The sequence below is a fragment of the Tachyglossus aculeatus genome, unplaced genomic scaffold (genome assembly GCF_015852505.1).
Source record: "Tachyglossus aculeatus isolate mTacAcu1 unplaced genomic scaffold, mTacAcu1.pri scaffold_108_arrow_ctg1, whole genome shotgun sequence".
Lineage (NCBI taxonomy): Eukaryota > Metazoa > Chordata > Mammalia > Monotremata > Tachyglossidae > Tachyglossus > Tachyglossus aculeatus.
In genome coordinates this window covers 138,339-162,189 of record NW_024044845.1, presented here as the reverse complement: position 1 = coordinate 162,189, position 23,851 = coordinate 138,339, and the positions used below count along the sequence as shown (strand labels likewise).

General features: G+C 48.4%; 2 protein-coding genes and 2 non-coding genes across 4 annotated transcripts; all 4 read right to left on the bottom strand.

Moving 5' to 3' along the window:
• Positions 1-479: 479 nt before the first annotated feature.
• On the bottom strand, positions 480-11,141 carry LOC119922536 (olfactory receptor 14A16-like). Its single transcript, XM_038742305.1, is given in 5 exon segments — positions 480-659; positions 765-856; positions 6,074-6,233; positions 6,235-7,162; positions 11,116-11,141. Coding segments are annotated over 5 exon segments (1,386 nt in total).
• LOC119922575 lies at positions 1,713-1,850 on the bottom strand. The gene has a single exon (XR_005448663.1). It is a non-coding gene; the product is annotated as a small nucleolar RNA SNORA7 (small nucleolar RNA).
• Positions 11,142-14,606: 3,465 nt separating the features above from the next.
• On the bottom strand, positions 14,607-15,509 carry LOC119922572 (olfactory receptor 14A2-like; the record flags this gene model as incomplete). Its single annotated transcript, XM_038742324.1, has 1 exon — positions 14,607-15,509. A coding segment is annotated over exon 1 (903 nt), but the record flags the coding sequence as incomplete, so codon positions are not given.
• A 2,458-nt stretch (positions 15,510-17,967) lies between these two features.
• Positions 17,968-18,105, bottom strand: LOC119922582. The gene has a single exon (XR_005448670.1). It is a non-coding gene; the product is annotated as a small nucleolar RNA SNORA7 (small nucleolar RNA).
• Between the last annotated feature and the right edge of the window lie 5,746 nt (positions 18,106-23,851).

The window sequence follows — 23,851 nt, the reverse complement described above, 5'->3', positions numbered from 1 at the left end:
ATTAGAACTCAGGTCATGTGACACCCATTCACATGCCATTGAACCATGAGGCCTCCTAGGGAATGCATTGCCACTCATGACCTAGTCTTATCAGCCAACCTCCCAGACCTTGACAAATACTGAATATCCAGACGTGTTCTTTGGGACTCTGGGCCAGTGATATATATGCATATGTCTAAGGGCAATTCCTCTTTCAAAGAGGTGGTAGGGGATTATTAGTACATGGACACAGACATTTTGTCTCAGAATGGATGCTGGGGGAATATTCCCTTTAGGATCCTGACCAGGGCAGCTTTCAGGTCCCTGTTCCTTGGGCTGTAGATAAGGGGGTTCACAGTGGGGGGCACCACAGTGTAGAACATGGAAACCAGCAGATCCAGAGCCGAGGGCAAGTCTGAAGGTGGTTTGAGATGGGCAAATGCTCCGGTAAAGAGAAAAATGATGATGACAGTGATATGGGGCAGGCAGCTGGAGAAGGTTTAGGCCCAGCCCTCGGAAGACGGCATCCTCAGCACGGCTAAGAAGATGCAGACATAGGAGAAGATGATGAAAAAGAAACAGATGCCATCTAAGACTATCACACTAACCACACTCACATCTATGGCAATGTGGTCCTCAGGGCAGGAGATCTTCAACATACGGGGGACATCACAGAAGAACTGCTGGACAGCATTGGACCCATAAAGGTTCAGAGAGAATGTAGAAGCTGAAAGCCTAACTCCAAACAGACCCCCATTGAGCCATGATGCTGCTACTAAGCGCACACAGGCAGTTTTGTTCATGATGAGCTCATAACACAAAGGGGAGCAGATGGTGGCATAGTGGTCAAAGGATATTGCAGTGAGGACAAATAGCTCTGAAGCACCAAAGAAGATCAGTAGGAAGAGCTGTGAGACACAACCCAGAATGGAGATGGAGCTGTCACTGGTCAAGGAGTTGACAATGGATTTGGGTACTGTTGTAGAAATGTAGCAGAGGTCTATTATGGACAGGTTCTTGAGAAAGAAGTGCATGGGGGTGTGGAGACGCTGGTCAAAGGTGGTGACAGCAACAGTGAGGGGATTCCCCAGAAGGGCCATTAGGTAGACAAAGAGGAACAGTGTGGCATGGAGCAGCTGCAGCTCCCAAATGTCAAAGAACCCCAGGAGGAGGAACTCAGTCACAGTGGAGGCGTTGGTCATTTCTGGGAGTTGATGTTGACTCCCTGCAAAGGAAGAGGGACACTTCAATTTAGAAACATTGACATTCCCACTGAACTGTAAGTTCCTTGAGGTCAGGTAACATGTCTACCAACCATATCAAATTGTACTCTCTCAAGCAGTTAGTACAGTGCGCCGCATATGATAAATGCTTAATAAATACGATGGATTGGTAGCATCGATGTAGGAATCAACACAACTTCTCTTTGGAGTAAATCAATCCATTGTATTTATTTATCACCTATAGTGTTTCATATGATTAATATGTGCAGGGGTCTGGCATGTCTTGTCTTATTTATGCCATCAAGTCGTCTCCAAACCGTAGCGACTCCATAGACGCATCTCTCCCAGAATGCCCCACCTCCATCTGCAAGCATTCTCATAGTGGATCCATAGAGTTTTCTTGGTAAAAATAGAGAAGTGGTTTACCATTGCCTTCTTCCACCCAGTAAACCTGAGTCTCCACCTTCAACTCTCTCCCCTAACACTGCTGCCCAGAATGGGTGTGTTTTGACTTGGAGCAGATTGTCTTCCTCTCGCTAGCCACTGCCCCAGCTAGGAATGGAATGAGTATCCCTCTGCTGGATTCTCCCTCCCTTGGCCGAGACTGGTAGGGTACTGGAAACTCTCCAGGTGTGATCCTGAGAGGGGGCAGGAGTGTGTACCAATCAATTAATCAAGTAATGGTATGTACTGAATACTTACCGTTTGCAGAGCACTATACTAAGAACATGGGAGAGTACATTCCAACAGAGTTGGTAGACACATTCCCTGACAACCAGGAGCTTACAGTCTAGAGGGGGAACTAATAAGACTGTTGATTATGTGGTGCATAAAAAGGGGGCTTAGAGAAACGGCAACAGTAATAAAATATAGAAGAAAATATGTGGCAAAGTGCATACTCACAAGGCTTGCGAGTTTATGTTGCACAACACTATATAGAATGTAACTAAACATAACTGACTGTGGTATGCTTCATAATTTATAACTGTATGTCATGCTTTATGGGAAGGTGGTGCTTAGACAGCTGGAGTCCTTTGAGGTCCTAGATTAGGGTGACACATAGCATGACAGAGAGATGAAGGGGGAGGAAGGTTTGCTTGAAGTCTACATGTAGTGGCAACAAAGAAGTAACTGTGTCAAAGTACAGAGGTCAGCTTGAGGAGATATCACTTGCCAGATTGCCATAGTGGCATGAGGGCTGGATGACCTCATAGCAGCCAAGGTGGGACACGGGTAACACAGACGTCCAACATGGATTGGACATCCAGTGTTAATACTGGAGACCAATGGATATGAGGGTGGTGGTATTGTTGTGGGTTTATTCTCTAGTAGTTCCGGAGAGTGTATTCATGGATGTGTCTTTCTTGATGTGTGACAATAATCCTGCTTTTGGGAACTTCTGAGTGCCTCCTTGTTGTGGTTTTGTGGTATGATCACCGGAGCTAACAGTTCATATGATCCCTTCCCTCACAGTGCTTCCATTCCATTGTGGAGGGGCCTAGTGGAAAGATCCCAAGCCCGAAAGTCAGAGGATCTGGTGTGTAATCCTGGTTCCACCACTTTCCTGCTGTGTCACCATAGGCATGTAGCTTTTCTCTGCTTCAGTTTCCTCCTCTGTAAAATGGGGATTTGATACTTCTCCTTCCAACTTAGACCCTGAGTCCCACGCGAGATAGACACTGTGTCTGACTCGATTATCATGAGTTGAACCCGGCCCTCAATATTTTGATTAGTCTATTGTAAGGTCTTGATAAATACCACAATTAACATTATTCGTGGAGAAGGCAGAAACTAAAATAAGATAGGAGAAGGCCAGAGTGGATCAAGAGATGCACATGATGGCTATGAATTGCTCTCGATTCATTCATTCATTCAATCATATTTATTGAGCGATTACTGTATGCAGAGCACTGTACTAAGTGCTTGGGAAGTATAGGTTGGTAAAATATAGAGATGGTCCCTACCAAATAACGGGCTCACAGTCTAGAAGGGAGAGACAGACAAATAAAACCGTCGTATGTAAACACACTTATCATGGAGATATACACGAGCACACACACACACACAGCCACTCACACACACACATACATACACAAGTTCACACACAAGCTTCAACTGACTGTAGTTACTTACACATAAACACCCACAACCACACAAACCTACACCTATTTAGCCACTCCTTTACTCATTTAACAATTTGCTAAAGCATCGCTCCCTGGACTCAGAATCGTACCTGGCGAGTTTCTGCTACTCTGCCAGTTTTGGCTATGGGAAGGAGAGTCAAGCAGAAGCATATCCATTCCATTCCTTGCTTGTGCAGTGGCTAGTGAGTGGAAGGGAACCTGCTATAAGTCAAAACTCACCTGTGCTGGGCAGCAGCAGCAAGGGAGAGAGCCGAGGGCGGAGATTCAGGTTTGCTGCAGGGAAGAAGACAATGGAATACCACTTCTGTATTTTTACCAAGAAAAATATTAGATAAACTTACAGATGGAGAATGGGGTGTTCTGGGAGACATGTGCCCACTGATAGGTAGGAGATGACTCGACAGCATAAGACAAGACAAAGCATCGCTAAGGCAGTATCTCTCCTCTCCTTCAAACCCTTCACCTGCACCATGTATCTTTTCACATGAAACAAAAACACCTCACAATCAGCTTCCAGGCTTTCTACCATGTGAGACCTCCCCCCACCCCCCAACCCTCAGCCCTTGTACATCTCCTCTATTCAGTTCCTCTTCATTGCTCCTATGCCAAATTTCAAGCTTTAACTCACTCTTGATTCTCCCTTCCCCATCCCTTGACTCACTGTTCCCCTGGCCTGGGCCTGGAATTCTTTTTTTTTATGGTATTTAGTACGAGCTTACTATGTACCAGGCACTGTACTAGTCACTGGGGTAGAGACAAACTAATCAGGTTGGACACAGTCCATGTTCCACATGGGGCTCACGGTCTTAATCCCCATTTTACAGATGAGATAACTGAGGCACAGAGAATTGAGAATTGAAGCGACTTACCCAATTGACTTCCCTCCTCCTTTCCATATCAGACAGACCACAGTTTTCCCCACATTCAGAGTCCTGCTAAATCTTACCTCCTCTAACCAGCTTCCCTGATTAATTTCCCAGCACACTAACCCATATCATTCCTACAGGAAACTCTGGCTTGAATGTGGTGACTTGCAAGCTCCTTACACTCATCTACAAATGAACTCTCAGTGCTGTAAGTCTTTTTATTCATCTCTTTGTAGGCAAGGATTGGGTCACTTGCTTTCAAGCTTTGCCAACACCTATTGCATCAAGTGGGTGCTCAATAAATACTTTTTTAAAAACCAATGGTGCTTGCTAAGTGCTTACTAGGTGCCAGGCACTACACTGAGCACTGGGGAAGATACAAGAAAATTGGGTAGATGCAGTCCCTATCTCATGTAGGGCTCAATCTGAATTCCCATTTTACAGATGGGATATTCCAAGGCACAGAGAAGCAAAGTGACTAGCCCAACATCACACAGCAGACAAGGGGCAGAGCCCGGATTAGAACCTGTGTCCCAGAGCCCATTGTTGGGTATGGATTCTCTCTATCTGTTGCCAAATTATACTTTCCAAGGGCTTAGTACAGAGCTCTGCACATAGTAAGGGCCCAATTAATATGATTGAATGAATTAATTAATTAATGGCAGAGTCAGGATTAGAACCCAGGTCCCCTTACTACTACCACTACTCTTTGCCAGTCCCTGGGCAGACACACTTTTTCTCTGGAAGGTGATGGGAAAAGATTCCCTTCTCCTCCTCCCCTCCAGACCTCCACCGCCCAAGATTTGTTCACTGCCTCCCCTGCCCGACCCGGGGCATACAAACAGCCGCTGACACAACAAATCCGATTGTGGTTCTCAGAGGAAAAGAAAAAGACAGAAGATTCATTGACTCCAATCAACTCCTTGCCATTAGCTTCAAGCTTCTTACTGGTGTTCTCCTCTGTGTTTCCCTTCCCTCTTCACCCACTCCCCTCCAGCCCTTAGAAACAGATCTGCTCCCTGTGCCTCTCTAAGGACATTCCCTTCTCCAACACATGGCTCAGATCCTTCCTTCTGCCCGAATCTCCCTCTCCCTCCAAACTTGTCCAGATTAATGCTTCTTCTCCCCACACCGTGTCAGCCCAGATACCACCTCTGCATTTACACATTCACAACTGCTCATAGCCCTTTGCTACCTATAGATTCACATTACTATGTAAGCACATATTAAGCTGTGCATCCACCTTTCCATTCTTATTTTCCCCAAGCTGTAAATTTATTTGGATCAGTCTAGCCCAGCAAACTGGCAAATCCAGGAGGGAAGGGATCGAATCTCTTACCTGCATTGCATTCACCTAACATTCCTGCATGGAGGAGTTGATGATAGTGCTGTTGGTCTAGAACCAATCACACTCTCTCATTCCCTCCCTGTCATTTCCCACCAGAAACATTTTCTGACATCCAGGACAAACTCCTGGCAGAAGTGCTGACGCTGTGCTGCAGGGCCCCAGCCAGGCAAGTGGCTTCCATGTTAGCTGGATGGAGGTGGATGAAGAAGGGGAGATGAGTGATGGTTGGGGCCACTGCACTGTCAAATACGTACCTTCCCAAAAGCCCACCTGCCCCTCTGGGGATGTAGCCCTGCCCCAAAGTCCGACACTGGCCCCGTGTGTGAGAATTTCACCTGAATGGCTCCATCTCTTGCATCCTCATCATGGTCTATGTCTCCTCTTCCACCACCCCCCGGGACACACTCACTGGGGCAGCATAGAGCTGGAGGACTCTGACTTCTGCTGGGTTGGGATGGACCTCTCTCCACTCTTGGGTGCACCTGACTAGTCTTATCAGCCAACCTCCCTGACCTTGACAAACGCTGAATATCCTGACGTTGTTTGGGCCTCTGGGTAAGTGGTATATATCATTATGTCTCAGGGCAATTCCTCTTTTAAAGGGTGGTAGAGGAGTATTCGTGCATGGACACGGACATTTTGTCCCAGAATGGATGCTGGGGGAATGTCCCCTTTAGGAACCTGCCCAGGGCAGCCTTCAGGTCCCTGTTCCTCAGGCTGTAAATGAGGGGGTTCTCAGTGGGGGGCACCACAGTGTAGAACATGGAAACCAGCAGATCCAGAGCCGAGGGCGAGGCTGCAGGTGGTTTGAGATAGGCAAATGCTCCAGTGAAGAGAAAAATGATGATGACAGTGAGATGGGGCAGGCAGATGGAGAAGACTTTGGTTCGGCCCTCGGAGGACGGCATCCTCAGCACGGCTGAGAAGATCAAGACATAGGAGTGGGTGATGTAAGTGAAGCAGACAGCAGACAAGAAGAACCCAGCAGCCAAACTCACATCAATGGCAATGTGGACTTCAGAGCAGGAGATCTTCAGCAGAGGGGGGACATCACAGAAGAACTGCTGGACGGCATTGGACCCACAGAAGGTCAGGGAGAAGGTAGAAGCTGAAAACAAGACCCCAAGCAGACCCCCACTGAGCCATGATGCTGCTGCCATGCGCATACAGGCTGTTTTGTTCATGATGAGCTCATAGCGGAGGGGGGAGCAGATGGCGGCATAGCGGTCATAAGACATTGCGGTGAGGACATAAAACTCTGAACCGGCAAACAAGACCACTAGGAAGAGCTGGGAGACACAACCCAGAAAGGAGATGGAGCTGTCACCGGTCAAGGAGTTGGCAATGGATTTGGGTACCGTGGTAGAAATGTAGCAGAGGTCTATGAAGGACAAGTTCTGGAGAAAGAAGTACATGGGGGTGTGGAGACGCTGGTCGAGGGTGGTGACAGCAACGATGAGGAGATTCCCCAGAAGGGCCATTAGGTAGACAAGGAGGAACAGCGTGGCATGGAGCAGCTGCAGCTCCCGGATGTCAGAGAACCCCAGGAGGAGGAATTCGGCCACCGTGGAGATGTTGGTCATTTCTGGGAGATGATGCTGACTCCCTGGAAAGGAAGAGGGGAACTTCAATTTAGAATCATTGGCATTCCCTCCAGAGTGTAAGTTCCTTTTGGGCGGGTAACACTTCTACAAATTATGTCATATTGTACTCTCCTAAGCACTTAGTACAGTGCTCTCCACACTGTAAGTGATCAATAAATATGATTGATTCCCATTTTAATAAATAAAGCAGTTGTATTCATTGATCACCTATAGAGATCAATAATATTGATACAATGAGCGGTATGAACACATCAATCAATAGCTCAATGGTATTTACTGATACTCACTGTGTGCAGAGCACTGTACTAAGTGCTTGGGAGAGTTCAATCCAACGGAGTTGGCAGATACGTTCCTGCCCACCAGGAGGTAACAGTCTAGTGGGTAGACTCTGCATACCGTAAATGCTTAATAAATACGATGGATTGATAGCATCGATGAAGTACTAACACTAATTCCTTTGGGAGTTTGCCAGAGTGCTTAACAAATACCATCATTATTATTATTAAAGCAATCTGTTGTATTTATTTGTCACCTATTGTGTTCCATAGTATTAATATTTTCAGGGATATAGCATGCCTTGTCTTATGCTGTGGAGTCGTCTCCGTCCCTTAGTCACTCCACAGACGCATCTCTCCCAGAATGTCCCACTCCATCTGCAAGCCTTCTGGTAGTGGATACATAGACTTTCTTGGTTAAAATAGAGAAGTGGTTTACCATTGCCCTCTTCCACCCAGTAAACTTGTCTCCACCCTCGACTCTCTCCCCTGCCACTGCTGCCCAAAACAGGTGAGTTTTGACTTATAGCGGACTGCATTCCACTCGCTATTCATTCATTCATTCAATCATATTTATTGAGCGCTTACTGTGTGCAGAGCACTGTACTAAGCGCTTGGGAAGTACAAGTTGGCAACATATAGAGACGGTCCCTACCCAACAGTGGGCTCACAGTCTAGAAGGGGGAGACAGACAACAAAACAAAACATATTAACAAAATAAAATAAATAGAATAAATATGGACAAATAAAATAAATAAACGAATAGAGTAATAAATACGTACAAACATATATGCATATATACAGGTGCTGTGGGGAGAGGAATTAGGTAAGGCGAGGGGGGAGGGGGGAGAGGGGGACAGGAAGGAGGGGGCTCAGTCTGGGAAGGCCTCCTGGAGGAGGTAAGCTCTCAGTAGGGCTTTGAAGGGAGGAAGAGAGCTAGCTTGGCAGATGTGTGGAGGGAGGGCATTCCAGGCCAGGGGGATGACGTGGGCCGGGGGTCGACGGCGGGACAGGCAAGAACAAGGCACAGTGAAGAGATTAGTGGCAGAGGAGTGGAGGATGTGGGCTGGGCTGGAGAAGGAGAGAAGGGAGGTGAGGTAGGAGGGGGCAAGGTGATGGAGGGCCTTGAAGCCGAGGGTGAGGAGATTTTGCCTGATGAGTAGGTTGATTGGTAGCCACTGGAGATTTTTGAGGAGGGGAGTAACATGCCCAGAGCGTTTCTGCAGCAAGACGATCCGGGCAGCGGCGTGAGAAGCAACATGGCTCAGTGCAAAGAGCACAGGCTTTGGAGTCAGAGGTCATGGGTTCAAATCCCGGCTCCCCACTTGTCAGCTGTGTGACTTTGGGCAAGTCACTTAACTTCTCTGGGTCTCAGTTACCTCATCCGTAAAATAGGGGTTAAGACTGTCCCCCCCATGGGACAATCTGATCACTTTGTAACCTCCCCAGTGCTTAGAACAGTGCTTTTCACATAGTAAGAGCTCAATAAATGCCATTAAAAAAGTATGGATTGAAGTCGGGAGAGACAGGAGGATGGGAGATTGGAGAGGAGGCTGATGCAGTAATCCAGACGGGATAGGATGAGTGACTGAATGAGCAGGGTTGCGGTTTGGATGGAGAGGAAAGGGCGGATCTTGGCAATGTTGCGGAGGTGAGACCGGCAGGTTTTGGTGACGGATTGGATTTTAGTGATGTCATGAGGGTAGAACTGACAGGATTTGATGATAGAGTGAATATGTGGGTTGAATATGAGAGATGAGTCAAATATAATGTTATGGTTATGGGCTTGTGAGATGGGGGTAGTGGTGCTGTCTACAGTGATGGGAAAGACTCAGGGAGGAGAGGGTTTGGGTGGAAAGATGAGGAGTTCTGTTTTGGATATGTGACGTGGATATGTCTGAAAGTAGGAAGAAATACTAGACTGCAGAGAAGGAGAAAGATCAGGAAGTCGATTTGAGAGCCAACCGTATAGAGATGGTAGCTTACATTTAGCAGCTGGTGCCCTGTATAGAGATGGTAGTTGAAGACATGTGAATGAATGAGTTCTCCAAGGGAGGGGGTGCAGATTGAGCCTTGAGCTTTGAGGGACTCCACAGTTAAGGGGTGGAAAGCAGCCACTGCCCAAGCTAGGAATGGAATGGGTATTCCTCTGCTTGACTCTCCCTCCCTTGTCTGAGACTGGTAGGGTACTGGAAACTCTCCAGGTGTGATCCTGAGAGGGGGCAGGGGTATTTACCCATCAATTAATCAAACAATGGTATTTACTGAGCACTTAGGGCTCCATCTTAATTCCCATTTTAGAGATGCGGTATTTAAGGCACAGGGGAAGCAAAATGCCTTGCCCAACGTCACCCAGCCAACATGGGGCAGAGTCAGGATTAGAACCCAGGTCCCCGAGCTCGTTGTTGGGTAGGGGTTGTCTCTGTGGCCGAATTACACTTTCCAAGTGCTTAGTACAGTTCTCTGAACACGGTAAGCACTCAATAAAAACGATTGAATGAATGAATTAATAGCAGAGTCAGGATTAGAACCTAGGTCCCATTACTACTAGCACCTCCCTGGGCCCAGACACCCTTTTTCCCTGGGAAGTGTTGGGAGAAGATTCCCTTCTCCTCCTCCCCTCCAGACCTCCACCAGCCAACGTTTGTTCACTGCCTCCCCTGCCCCACCTTGGATACACACACAGCCACGGACACAACCAATCTGACTGTGGTTCTCAGAGGAAAATGAAACGGACCTAAGTCTGGTTGACTCCCATCAACTCCTTGCCACTAGCTTCAAGACTTTTTACCGGTGTTCTCCTCCGGGTTTCCCTTCCCTCCTCACCGACTCCCCTCCAGCCCTTGGAGACAGATCTGCTCCCTGTGCCTCTCCGAGGACATTCCTTTCTCCAACACAAGGCTTAGATCCCTCCTTCTGCCTGAATCTCCCTCTCCCTCTGAATTTGCCCAGATTAATGTTTCTTCTCCCCATGTCCAATCATCCCAGATGCCACCTTTGCATTTACACATTCACAACTGCTCATAGCTCTTCCCTATGTATAGATTCACATTACTATGGAAGAACTTATTATGCTGTACATTCACATTTTCATGCTTATTTCCCCCTACCTGTTAATTATTTTGGATCAGTCTAGCCCAGCAGACTGGCAAGTCCAGGAGGGAAGGGATTGAATCTCTTACCTCCATTGTGTTCACCTGACATTTCTGCATGGAGGAGTTGATGATAGTGCTCATGTTCCAGAATGAATCACACTCTCTCATTCCATCCCTGTCATTTCCCACCAGAAACATTTTCTGACGTCCAGGACCCACTTCTGGCCGAAGCGACCACAGCATAATGCTGACGCTGTGCTGCAGGGTCCCAGCCAGCCACTCACACACACACACACACACACACACACACACACACACACACACACACACGCGCGCACGCTTCAACTGACTGTGGTTACTTAAATCTAAGTACACACAGTCACACAAACCCACACCTATTTAGCCACTCATTTATTCATTTAACTATTTGCTAAAGCATCACTCCCCCCACACTCAGAAACATACCTGGAGAGTTTCCAGTACTCTACCAGTCTCAGCTAACAGACGGACGGTTAAGCCGAGGCATACCTGTTCCATTCCTAGCTTGGGCAGTGGCTAGCGGGTAGAAGGCAAGTCAAAACTCCCCTGTGCCGGGCAGCAGTGTCATGGGAGAGAGTCGAGGAGGAGACTCACATTTACTACAGGGAAGAAGGCAATGGTACACCACTTCTGTATTTTTACCAAAAAAACTCTATGGATAAACTACCAGAACATTTGCAGTTGGCGAATGGGGCATTCCAGGAGAGATGTGTCCATTCATTCATTATGGGTCAGAGAGGACACGATAGCATAAGAAAAGACAAAGAAGCACTCAAACATCTCTCCTCTAAACCCTTCACTGGCACCACGTATCTTTTCACATGAAACAAAAACACCTCACAATTATCTTCAAGGCTTTCTAGCATGTGAGACTCACTCTTAATTCCCATTTTACGGATGCGGTATCTGAGGCACAGAGAAGTAGAGTGACTTTCCCGACGTCACACAGCAGACAAGGGGCAGAGCCAGGATTAGAACCTAGGTCCCCGAGCCGGTTGTTGGATAGGGATTGTCCCGATCTGTTGCCAAAGTGTACTTTCCAAACACTTAGTACAGTGCTCTACACACAGTAAGTGCTCAATCAATATGATTGAATGAATGAATGAATGAATGGCAGAGTCAGGATTAGAACCCAGGTCCCTTTACTACTACCACTACTCTTTGCCTCTCCCTGGGCCCAGACTCACTTTTTCCGTGGAAGGTGATGGGAGAAGATTCCCTTCTCCTCCTCCCCTCCAGCCGTTTTCCAGCCAAGGTTTGCTCACTCCCTCCCCTGCCCCACATTGGATACACACACAGCCACCGACACAACCAATCTGAATGCGGTTCTCAGAGGAAAATGAAACAGACTGAAGCCTGGTTGACTCCAATCAACTCCTTGCCAATAGCTTCAAGGCTTTTGACCGGTGTTCTCCTCCGTGTTTCCCTTGCCTCTTCACCAACTATCCTCCAGCCCTTGGAAATAGATCTCCTCCCTTTTCCTCTCCTCCTCCTCCTCCCCCCATCCCCCACAACCCTATTCCCTTCCCCTCCCCACAGTACTTGTGTATGTTTGTACATATTTATTACTCAATTTATTTTATTAATGAGGTGTACATAGCTATAATTCTATTTATTCTGATGGTATTGTCACCTGTCTACTTGCTTTGTTTTGTTGTCTGTCTCCCTTTTCTAGACTGTGGGCCCTTTATTGGGTAGGGTCCTTCTCTATATGCTGCCAATTTGCATTTCCCAAGTGCTTAGTACACTGCTCTACACACAGTAAGTGCTCAATAAATACGATTGAATGAATGAATGAGTGAATGAATGAGTGAAAAAGGACATTCCCTTCTCCAACACATGGCTTAGATCCTTCTTTCTTCCCAAATCTCCGTCTCCCTTCAATTTTGCCCAGATTGATATTTCTTCTCCCCATGCCGAATCTGGCCAGATACCACCTCGGCATTTACACATTCACAACTGTTCATTGCACTTCCCTACCTATAGATTCATATTACTTAGCAGTTTTTAAGCTGTACATCCACATTCCCATTCTTATTTCCCCATAGCTGTAAATTCTTTTGGATCAGTCTAGCCCAGCAGACCAGTAAGTCCAGGAGGGAAGGGATCGACTCTCTTACCTCCATTGTGTTCAGGAATGTTGATTCCTGCACGGAGGAGTTGATGATAGTGTTGGTGGTCTAGAACCAATCACACTCTCTCATTCCCTCTCTGTCATTTCTAACCAGAAACATTTTCTGACATCCAGGACAAACTCCTGGCCGAAGTGCTGATGCTGTGCTGCAGGGCCCCAGCCAGGCAAGTGGCTTCCATGTTAGCTGGATGGAGGTGGATGAAGAAGGGGAGAGGAGTGATGAGTGGGGCTACTGCACTGTGAAATACATACCTTCCTGAAAGCCCACCTGCTCCTGTGGGGATGTAGCCCTGCCCCAAAGTCCGAAACTGGCTCCGTGTGGGAGTACTTCCACAGAATGGCTCCATCTCTTGCATTACCATCATGGGTTCTCCCTCCCGCTCCACCCCTCCCCCCAGTCAGACTCCCTGGGGCAGCATAGGGCTGGAGGGCTCTGACCTCGGCTGGATTGGGATGGTCCTCTCTCCAAGCAAGCTCTTGGGTGCAGTTGGCTATGAAGGAAGGGACACCATGGTACCCTCAGCCCCTCTCTGGGCACAGAGATGTTCTCCAGCAAGTCCCCTTCTCCAAAGATAAAGCTGCCACTGCACCGTGGGGAATCCCTGGAGGATCAACTCTTGTGGGACCTCTTGTCCTGGCCGAAGCCAAAAACCTCTGCCTGTGAAGTCCCTGAGGTCCTGCGGAGATAAAGGCCCAGTCCCTAAACCTGCAGCAGTGGTGCTGCACCCCAGGGTTTCCATGGAAACAACAGCATCTGCATCGCAACATCTCAACTGTTTCTAATGTTACTGACAATCTACAACAACTGTGGGTGGTTTCGGCTTCACCTCATATACAACCTTAGTCAATCAGCTCTCATTCAATCAGTCAATTGAACAATTTCATTTTCTGACACCTTCTGATTGCAAAGCTAGACAGAGCAAGACATTCCTCTGAATCCATCCTATGATTCTCCCCCAGGCTGAGTGGGGTGGGGCAGGGAACTGGGGTTTTGGGAATGGGATGATGGGAAGGAGAAATTCCTGGCTTGAGGAAGAATAGGATGGAAATGGCTCCTCCTGATGTGATGATTTAATAACCTGGGATCTGCAAACTAGAGTTCCAACAGTGAATGTCTCTGTCCCCTTTCAAACACCATTATTATGATTCTTATCATTTTTATTATCAGGTGTTAACAATTTCTGTGTCCACGTCTGTGCCACATGATGAAGCAGAAACAAAATAATTGTATCGATCGAATGTATTTGTTGTGTGCTTACTTTGGGCAGAACATCGTAGTAAGCACTTTGAAGAGTACAATACAACGGAGTTGGTAGATTCAATCCATGCCCACAATGGGTTTACAGGCCAAAAATGAAATTACAATCCAATCAGACACGTTTCCTGTCCCACAAGGGCTCAGGGTGTAAGAGGAAGTGAGAGCCCTGGAATGGTAAGACACTGATGCCAGATCACACAGCAGGCCAGTGGCCGAGCTGGGATTAGAACTCATCTGTAAAATGGGGATTAAGCCTGTGAGCCCCAAGTGGGACAACCTGATCACCTTGGAAACTCCCCAGCGCTTAGAACAGTGCTTTGCACATAGTATGTGCTTAATAAATGCCATCATCATTATTATTATTAACTCAGGTCATCATGTGACACCTATTCACATGTCATTTAGCCATGAGGCTTCCTAGGGAATGCATTGTCACTCACGACCTAATCTTATCAACCAACCTCCCAGACCTTGACAAATCCTGAAAACCCAGACTTCTTCTTTGGGACTCTGGTTCAGTGGGACGTATATGGATATGTCCAATGGCAATTCCTCCTTTAAGGGCGGGTAGGGGATTATCGGTACAGGGACACAGGCATTTTGTCCCAGCATGGATGCTGGGGGAATGTCCCCTTTAGGATCCTTCCCAGGGCAGCCTTCAGGTCCCTGTTCCTCAGGCTGTAGATAAGGGGGTTCAGAGTGGGGGGCACCACGGAGTATAACACGGAAACCAGCAGATCCAGAGCTGAGGGCGAGTCTGAAGGTGGTTTGAGATAGGCAAATGCTGCGGTAGAAACAAAAATGATGAAGACAGTGAGATGGGGCAGGCAGGTGGAGAAGGCTTTGGTTCGGCCCTCGGTGGACGGCATCCTCAGCACGGCTGAGAAGATGAAGACGTAGGAGAGGGTGACGCAAGTGAAGCAGACAGCATCCAAGACGAATGCAGCAGCCACACTCACGTCAATGGCAATGTGGGCTTCAGAGCAGGAGATCTTCAGCAGAGGGGGGACGTCACAGAAGAACTGCTCGACTGCATTGGATCCACAGAAGGTCAGGGAGAAAGTAAAAGCTGAAAACAAGACTCCAAGCAGACCCCCACTGAGCCAAAACGCTGCTGCCATGTGCATACAGGCCGTCTTGTTCATGATGAGCACATAACGCAGGGGGGAGCAGATGGCGGCATAGCGGTCATAAGACATTGCAGTGAGGACACATAGCTCTGAAGCAGCAAACAAGACCACTAGGAAGAGCTGAGAGACACAACCCAGAAAGGAGATGGAGCTGTCACCGGTCAAGGAGTTGACAATGGATTTGGGTACCGTGGTAGAAATGTAGCAGAGATCAATGAAGGACAAGTTCTTAAGAAAGAAGTACATGGGGGTGTGGAGACGCTGGTCGAGGGTGGTGACGGCAATAATTAGGAGATTCCCCAGAAGGGCCACAAGGTAGATAAGGACGAACAGCGTGGCATGGAGCAGCTGCAGCTCCCGGATGTCAGAGAACCCCAGGAGGAGGAATTCAGTCACCGTGGAGATGTTGGTCATTTCTGGGAGATGATACTGACTCCCTGGAAAGGGAAAGGGGAAATTCAATTTAGAATCATTGGCATTTCCTCCGGGCTGTAAGTTCCTTTTGGGCAGGTAACACTTCTACAAATGATGTCATATTGAACTCTCTCAAGCACTTACTACAGCACTCTACACACTGTAAGCGATCAGGAAATATGATTGATTCCCATTTTAATAAATTGATCACCTATAGAATTCAATAGCATTGATACATGTACGGGTATGAACACATCAGCAATAGCTCAATGGGTATTTACTGAGTACTCACTGTGTGCAGAGCACTGTACTAAGTGATCCTACTCTATCCTAATCCTCCTCGACCTCTCACCTGCCTTTGACACCTTGGACCACCCCCTTCTCCTCCACATGCTACCCAACCTTGGCTTCACAGACTCCGTCCTCTCCTGGTTCTCCTCTTATCTCTCCGGCCATTCATTCTCAGTCTCCTTTGCGGGCTCCTCCTCCCCCTCCCATCCCCTTACTGTAGGGGTTCCTCAAGGGTCAGTTCTTGGTCCCCTTCTGTTCTCTATCTACACTCACTCCCTTGGTGAACTCATTCGCTCCCACGGCTTCAACCATCATCTCTACGCTGACGACACCCAAATCTACATCTCTGCCCCCGCTCTCTCTCCCTCCTTTCAGGCTCGTGTCTTCTCCTGCTTTCAGGCCATCTCCATCTGGATGTCGGCCCGCCATCTAAAACACAATATGTCCAAGACTGAACTCCTTATCTTCCCTCCCAAACCCTGCCCTCTCCCTGAATTTCCCGTCACTGTAGATGGCACTACCACCCTTCCCGTCTCACAAGTCCACAACCTTGGTGTCATTCTCGACACAGCTCTCTCATTCACCCCACGCAATCCAATCCGTCACCAAAACCTGCCGGTCTCACCTCCGCAACATCGCCAAGATCCGCCCTTTCCTCTCCATCCAAACCACTACCTTACTGGTTCGTTCTCTCATCCTATCCCGACTGGATTACTGCACCAGCCTCCTCTCTGATCTCCCATCCTCCTGTCTCTCCCCCGTTAAGTCCACACTCCACTCTGCTACCCGGATTATCTTTGTACAGAAACGCCCTGGGCGTGTTACTCCCCTCCTCAAAAATCTCCAGCGTGGCTGCCTGTCAACCTACGCATCAAGCAAAAACTCCTCACTCTCGGCTTCAAGGCTCTCCATCACCTCGACCCCTCCCACCTCACCTCCCTTTTCTCCTTCTACAGCCCAGCCTGCACCCTCCGCTCCTCTGCCACTAACGTCCTCACTGTACCTCGTTCTTGCCTGTCCCGCCGTCAACCCCTGGCCCATATCCTTCCCCTGGCCTGGAATGCCCTCCCTCCGCACATCCGCCAAGCAAGTTCTCTTCCTCCCTTCAAAGCCCTACTGAGAGCTCACCTCCTCCATGAGGCCTTCCCAGACTGAGCCCACTTTTTCCTCTCCTTCTCCCCATCCCCCCGCCCTACCTCCTTCCCCTCCCCACAGCACCTGTATATATATATATATTTGTACAGATTTATTACTCTATTCATTTACCTTGTACATATTTACTATATTATTTATTTTGTTAATGATGTGCCTATAGCTTTAATTCCATTCATTCTGACAATTTTGACACCTGTCTACATGTTTTGTTTTGTTGTCTGTCTCCCCCTTCTAGACTGTGAGCCCGTTGTTGGGTAGGGACCGTCTCTATATGTTGCCTACTTGTACCTCCCAAGCGCTTAGTATAGTGCTCTGCAACACTCAGCGCTCAATAAACATGATTGATTGAATGAATGACTGACTGAATGAATAATAATAATAACAATGATGGTATCTTTTAAGTGCTTACTATGTGCAAAGCACTGTTCTAAGCGCTGGGGGGATACAAGGTGATCCGATTGTCCCACGTGGGGCTCACAGTCTTAATCCCCACTTTACAGATGAGGGAACTGAGGCCCAGAGAAGTGAAGTGACTTGTCCAAAGTCACACAGCTGACAATTGGCAGAGCCGGGACTTGAACCCCTGACCTCTGACTCCAAAGCCCGGGCTCTTTCCACTGAGCCACGGGACACACTGCCCAGGGGCCGTGGAGCCTGGGGCTTATTAAAACAATTGCATGCCCCATTGGAGAAGGACAATGGATGAGGGGGCCAAGAGCCCTGTGACCAAGGGAGTTGGCCACTTAATTGTCTCCGTGCCAGGGAGGGTCAAACGGTAACTGGGTGTCCACCATGTCTGCCAGGCCCTCTTAGCAATGAACTGGTGAGACTGCCAAGAGGTATGATGTCATCACCAAACACGGAATGCTTGGGAGAGTTCAATCCAACGGAGTTGGCAGATATTTTTCTGCCCTCTAGGAGGTAACAGTCCAGTGGGTAGACTCTGCTTACCATCAGTGCTTAATAAATACGATGGACTGATAGCATCGATGCCCAGAACAGGTGCGTTTTGACTTGTAGCAGATCACCTTCCACTCGCTAGCCACTGCCCAAGCTAGGAATGGAATGGGTATCCCTCTGCTTGACTCTCCCTCCCTTAGCTGAGAATGGTAGAGTCCTGGAAACTCTCCAGGTGTGATCCTGAGAGGGGGCAGGGATATGTACCCATCAATTAATCAAACAATGGTATTTACTGAGCACTTAGGGCTCAGGCTTAATTCCCATTTTACAGATGCGGTATTTCATTCATTCATTCATTCAATCATATTTATTGAGCACTTACTGTGTGCAGAGCACTGTACTAAGCGCTTGGGAAGTACAAGCTGGCAACATATAGAGACGGTCCCTACCCAACAGCGGGCTCACAGTCTAGAAGGGGAAGACAGACAACAAACCAAAACATATAAACCAAATAAAATAAATAGAATAAATATGTACAAGTAAAATAAATAAATAAATAGAGTAATAAATATGTACAAACATATATACATATATACAGGTGGTGTGGGGAGGGGGAGGAGGCAAGGTAGGGGGGTTGGGGAGGGGGAGTAGGGGGAGAGGAAGGAGGGGGCTCAGTCTGGGAAGGCCTCCTGGAGGAGGTGAGCTCTCAGTAGGGCTTTGAAGGGAGGAAGAGAGCTAGCTTGGCGGATGTGCGGAGGGAGGGCATTCCAGGCCAGGGGGAGGACGTGGGCCGGGGGTCGATGGTGGGACAGGCGAGAACGAGGCACGGTGAGGAGGTTAGCGGCAGAGGAGTGGAGGGTGAGGGCTGGGCTGTAGAAGGAGAGAAGGGAGGTGAGGTAGGAGGGGGCGAGGTGATGGAGAGCCTTGAAGCCGAGGGTGAGGAGTTTCTGCCTGATGGGTAGGTTGATTGGCAGCCACTGGAGATTTTTGAGGAGGGGAGTAACATGCCCAGAACGTTTCTGCACAGAGCTGATCTGGGCAGTGGCGTGAAGTACGGATTGAAGTGGGGAGAGACAGGAGGATGGGAGATCAGAGAGGAGGCTGATGCAGTAATCCAGTCGGGATAGGATGAGAGATTGAATGAACAGGGTAGCGGTTTGGATGGAGAGGAAAGGGTGGATCTTGGTGATGTTGCGGAGGTGAGACCGGCAGGATTTGGTGACGGATTGGATGTGAGGGGTGAACGAGAGAGCGGAGTCGAGGATGACACCAAGGTTGTGGGCTTGTGAGACAGGAAGGATGGTAGTGCCATCAACAGTGATGGGAAAGTCAGGGAGAGGGCAGGGTTTGGGAGGGAAGATAAGGAGTTCAGTCTTGTACATGTTGAGTTTTAGATGGCGGGCAGACATACAGGCACAGAGAAGTAAAGTGCCTTGCCCAACATCACCCAGCAGTCAAGGGGCAGAGCCAGGATTAGAACCCATGTCTCCGAGCTCCTGGTTGGGTAGGGATTGTGTCTGTCTGTTGCCGAATTGTACTTTCCAAGCATTTAGTACAGTGCACATAGTACACATAGTAAGTGCTCAATAAATACGATTGAATGAATGAATGAATGAATGAGTAGCAGAGTCAGGATTAGAACCCAGGTCCCCTTACTACTACCACTACTCTTTGCCTCTCCCTGGGCCCAGGCACACTTTTTCCCTGGAAGATGATGGGAGAGTATTCCCTTCTCCTCCTCCCCTCCAGACCTCCGCCGGCCAAGGTTTGCTCACTGCTTCCCCTGTCCCACCCTGGGCACACACACAGCCACCAACACAACAAATCGGACTGTGGTTCTCAGAGGAAAATGAAACAGACTGAAGTCTGGTTGACTCCAATCAAATCCTTGCCACTAGCTTTAAGGGTTTTGACCAGTGTTCTACTCCATGTTTCCCTTCCCTCTTCACCAACTCCCCTGCAGCCCCTGGAAACGGATCTTCTCCCTGGGCCTCTCCAAGGACAGTCCCTTCTCCAACACATGGCTTAGATCCTTCCTTCTGCCCAAATCTCCCTCTCCCTCCAAACTTGCCCAGATTGATGTTTCTTCTCCCCATGCCCAATCAGCCCAGATGCCACCTCTGCATCTAAACATTCACAACTGCTCATAGCTCTTCCCTACGTATAGATTCACATTACTGTGGAAGAAGGTATTAGGGTGTGCATTCACATCTTCATGCTTATTTCCCCCTAGCTGTAAATTATTTTGGATCAGTCTTTCCCAGCAGACCGGTAAGTCCAGGAGGGAAGGGACTGAATCTCTGACTTCCATTGTGTTCACCTGAAATTTCTGTATGGAGGAGTTGATGATAGTGCTGGTGGTCTAGAACCAATCACACTCTTTCATTCCCTTCCTGTCATTTCCCAACAGAAACATTTTCTGACATCCAGGACCCACTTCTGTCTAATGTGACCACAGCATAATGCTGATGCTGTGCTGCAGGGCCCTAGCCAGCTGCTCAGACACACACACACACACACACACACACACACACACACACACACACACACACACGCATACACACACATGCACACACACACACACACGCTTCAACTGACTGTGGTTACGTTCACATAAATACACACAGTCACACAAACTCACACCTATTTAGCCACTCATTAATTCATTTAACTATTTGCTAAAGCATCACTCCCCCCAAATCAATATGATACCTGGAAAGTTTCCAGTACTCTACCAGTCTTGGCTACCAGACGGCTGGTTAAGCAGAGGCATACCCGTTGCATTCCCAGCTTGGGCAGTGGATAGCAGGTGGAAGGCAATCTGCTACAAGTCAAAACTCCCCTGTACTGGGCAGCAGTGATGGGAAAAGATTCCTTCCTCCTCCTCCCCTCCAGCCCTCTTCCAGCCAATGTTTGTTCAGTGTCTCCCCTGCCCCACCTTGGATACACACACAGCCACCGACACAACAAATCTGATTGTGGTTCTCAGAGGAAAATGAAACAGACTGAAGTCTGGTTGACTCCAATCAACTCCTTACCACTAGCTTCAAGGCTTTTAACCGGTGTTCTCCTCCGTGTTTCTCTTCCCTCTTCACCGACCAGCCCTTGGTCGGTTCCAGCCCTTGGAAATAGATCTTCTCCCATTTTCTCTCCTCCTCCTCCCCTCCCCATTTCCCCATCCCCCCCAGCCCTGCCCAATCCCCATCTGCTCCCCACACCACTTGTATATGTTTGTACATATTTATTACTCTGTATCTTTTATTAATTATGTGTATATTGCTATAATTCTATTTATTCTGGTGGTATTGTCACCTCTCTACTTGTTTTTTGTTGTCTTCCTCCCCTTCCTAGACTGTGAGCCCGTTATTGGGTAGGGATCTTCTCTATATGTTTTCTAGACTGTGAGCCCACTGTTGGGTAGGGACCATCTCTACATGTTGCCAACTTGTACTTCCCAAGCGCTTAGTACAGTGCTCTGCACACAGTAAGCGCTCAATAAATGCGATTGAATGAATGAATGAATATATGTTGCCAATTTGTACTACCCAAGCGCTTAGTACAGTGCTCTACATACAGTAAGCGCTCAATAAATATGATTGAATGAATGAATGAATGAAAAAGGACATTCCCTTCTCCAACGCATGGTTCCGATCCTTCTTTCTTCCCGAATCTCCCCCTCCCTTCAGATTTGGCCAGATTGAAGTTTCTTTTCCCCATGCCAGTTCAGGCCAGGTACCGCCTCTGCATTTACACATTCACAACTGCTCATTGCACTTCCCTACTTATAGATTCATATTACTAAGCACTTATTGAGCTGTGCATGCACCTTTCCATTCTTATTTCCCCCAGCTGTAAATTCTTTTGGATGAGTCTAGCCCAGCAGACCGGTAAGTCCAGGAGGGAAGGGATTGAATCTCTTACCTCCACTGTGTTCACCCAACATTCCTGCATGGAGGAGTTGATGATAGTGCTCTTGGTCTAGAACCAATCACACTCTCTCATTCTCTCCCTGTCATTTCTCACCGGAAACATTTTCTGACATCGAGGACCCAATCCTGTCTGAAGTGACCACAGCATAATGCTGACGCTGTGCTGCAGGGCCCCAGCTTGGCATGCTAGCTGGATGGAGGTGGATGAAGAAAGGGAGATGAGTGATGGTTCGGACCACTGCACTGTGAAATACGTACCCTCCTGAAAGACCACCTGCCCCGCTGGGGATGTAGCCCAGCCCCAAAGTCCGACACTGGCCCCATCTATGAGCATTTCCCCTGAATGTCTCCATATCTTGCATCCCCATCATGGCCTCTCCCTCCCCCTCCAACACCCCCCGGTCAGACTCACTGGGGCAGGGTAGGGCTGGAGGGCTCTGACCTCTGCTGGGTAGAGATGGACCTCTCTCCACTCCAGTTCTTGGGTGCAGCTGGCTACGAAGGAAGGGACAGCATGGCAATCTCATCTCCTCTTTTATCCCCTGTGGGCAAGGAGATGTTCTTCAGAGATAAAACAGCCACTGCTCTGTGGGGAACCCCTGGAGGGTCAACTCAGGTGGGACTTCGTGATCTGTCCGATGCCAAGATCCTGTACCTGTGAGGTCCCTGAGGTCCTGTAGAGATAAAGGCCCAGTCCCTAAAGCTGCAGCAATGGGGCTGCACCCCAGGGTTCCCGTGGAAACAGCATCTGCATCCCAAAATCCCAAATGTTTCTAATGTTACTGACAATCTACATCAACTGTGGGTGGTTGAAGCTTCATCTCATATACTACCATAGACAATCAGCTTCTCATTCAGCTAGTCAATTGTTCGATTTCATTTTCTGATACCTTCTGATTTCAAAGCTCGAGAGAGCAAGAGATTCCTCTGAATCCATCCTCTGATCCTCCCCCAGGCTGAGTAGGGTGGGGCAGGGGACTGAGGTTTTAAGAATGGGATGATGGCAAGGAGAAAGTCCGGGTTGAGGACAAATAGGACAGTAATGGCCCCTCCTGATGTGATGATTTACTAACCTGAGTCCTGGAAACTAGAGTTCTAAACCGCTACCTTGCTGGTTCAATCTCTCATCCTATCCCGACTGGATTACTGCACCAGCCTCCTCTCTGATCTCCCATCCTCCTGTCTCTCCCCACTTCAGTCTATACTTCACTGTGCTACCCACATTATCTCTGTGGCGGCGAGAAGCGGCGTGGCTCAGTGGGAAGAGCACGGGCTTTGGAGTCAGAGGTCATGGGTTCGAATCCCAGCTCCGCCACATGTCTGCTGTGTGACCTTGGGCAAGTCACTTCACTTCTCTGAGCCTCAGTGACCTCATCTGTAAAATGGGGATGAAGACTGTGAGCCCCACGTGGGACAACCTGATCACCTTGTATCCCCCCAGTGCTTAGAACAGTGTTTTGCACATAGTAAGCGCTCAATAAATACGATTGAATGAATGAATGAATCTCTGTACAGAAACACTCTGGGCATGTCACTCCCCACCTCAAAAATCTCCAGTGGTTGTCTGTCAACTGACGAATCATGCAAAAACTACTCCTCTCGGCTCCGAGGCTCTCCATCCCCTTGCCCCCTCCTACCTCACCTCCCTTCTCTCCTTCTCCAGCCCAGCCCGCACCCTCTGCTCCTCTTCCACTAACCTCCTCACTGAGCTTCATTCTCACCTGTCCCGCCATCGACCCCCGGCCCACGTCCTTCCCCTGGCCTGGAATATCCTCCCTCCACACATCTACCAAACTAGCTCTCCTCCTCCCTTCAAAGCCCTACTGAGAGCTCACCTCCCCCAGGAAGCCTTCCCAGACTGAGCCCCATTTTTTCTTTCCTCCTCCCCAATCACCCCCACTCTGCCCTACCTCCTTCCCCTCCCCACAGCACTTGTATACACTTGTACAGATGTATTACTCTATTTATTGTACTTGTGCATATTTACTACTCTATTTTGTTAATGATGCACATATATAGCTATTATTCTATTTATTCTGATAGTTGTGACACCTGTCTACATGTTTT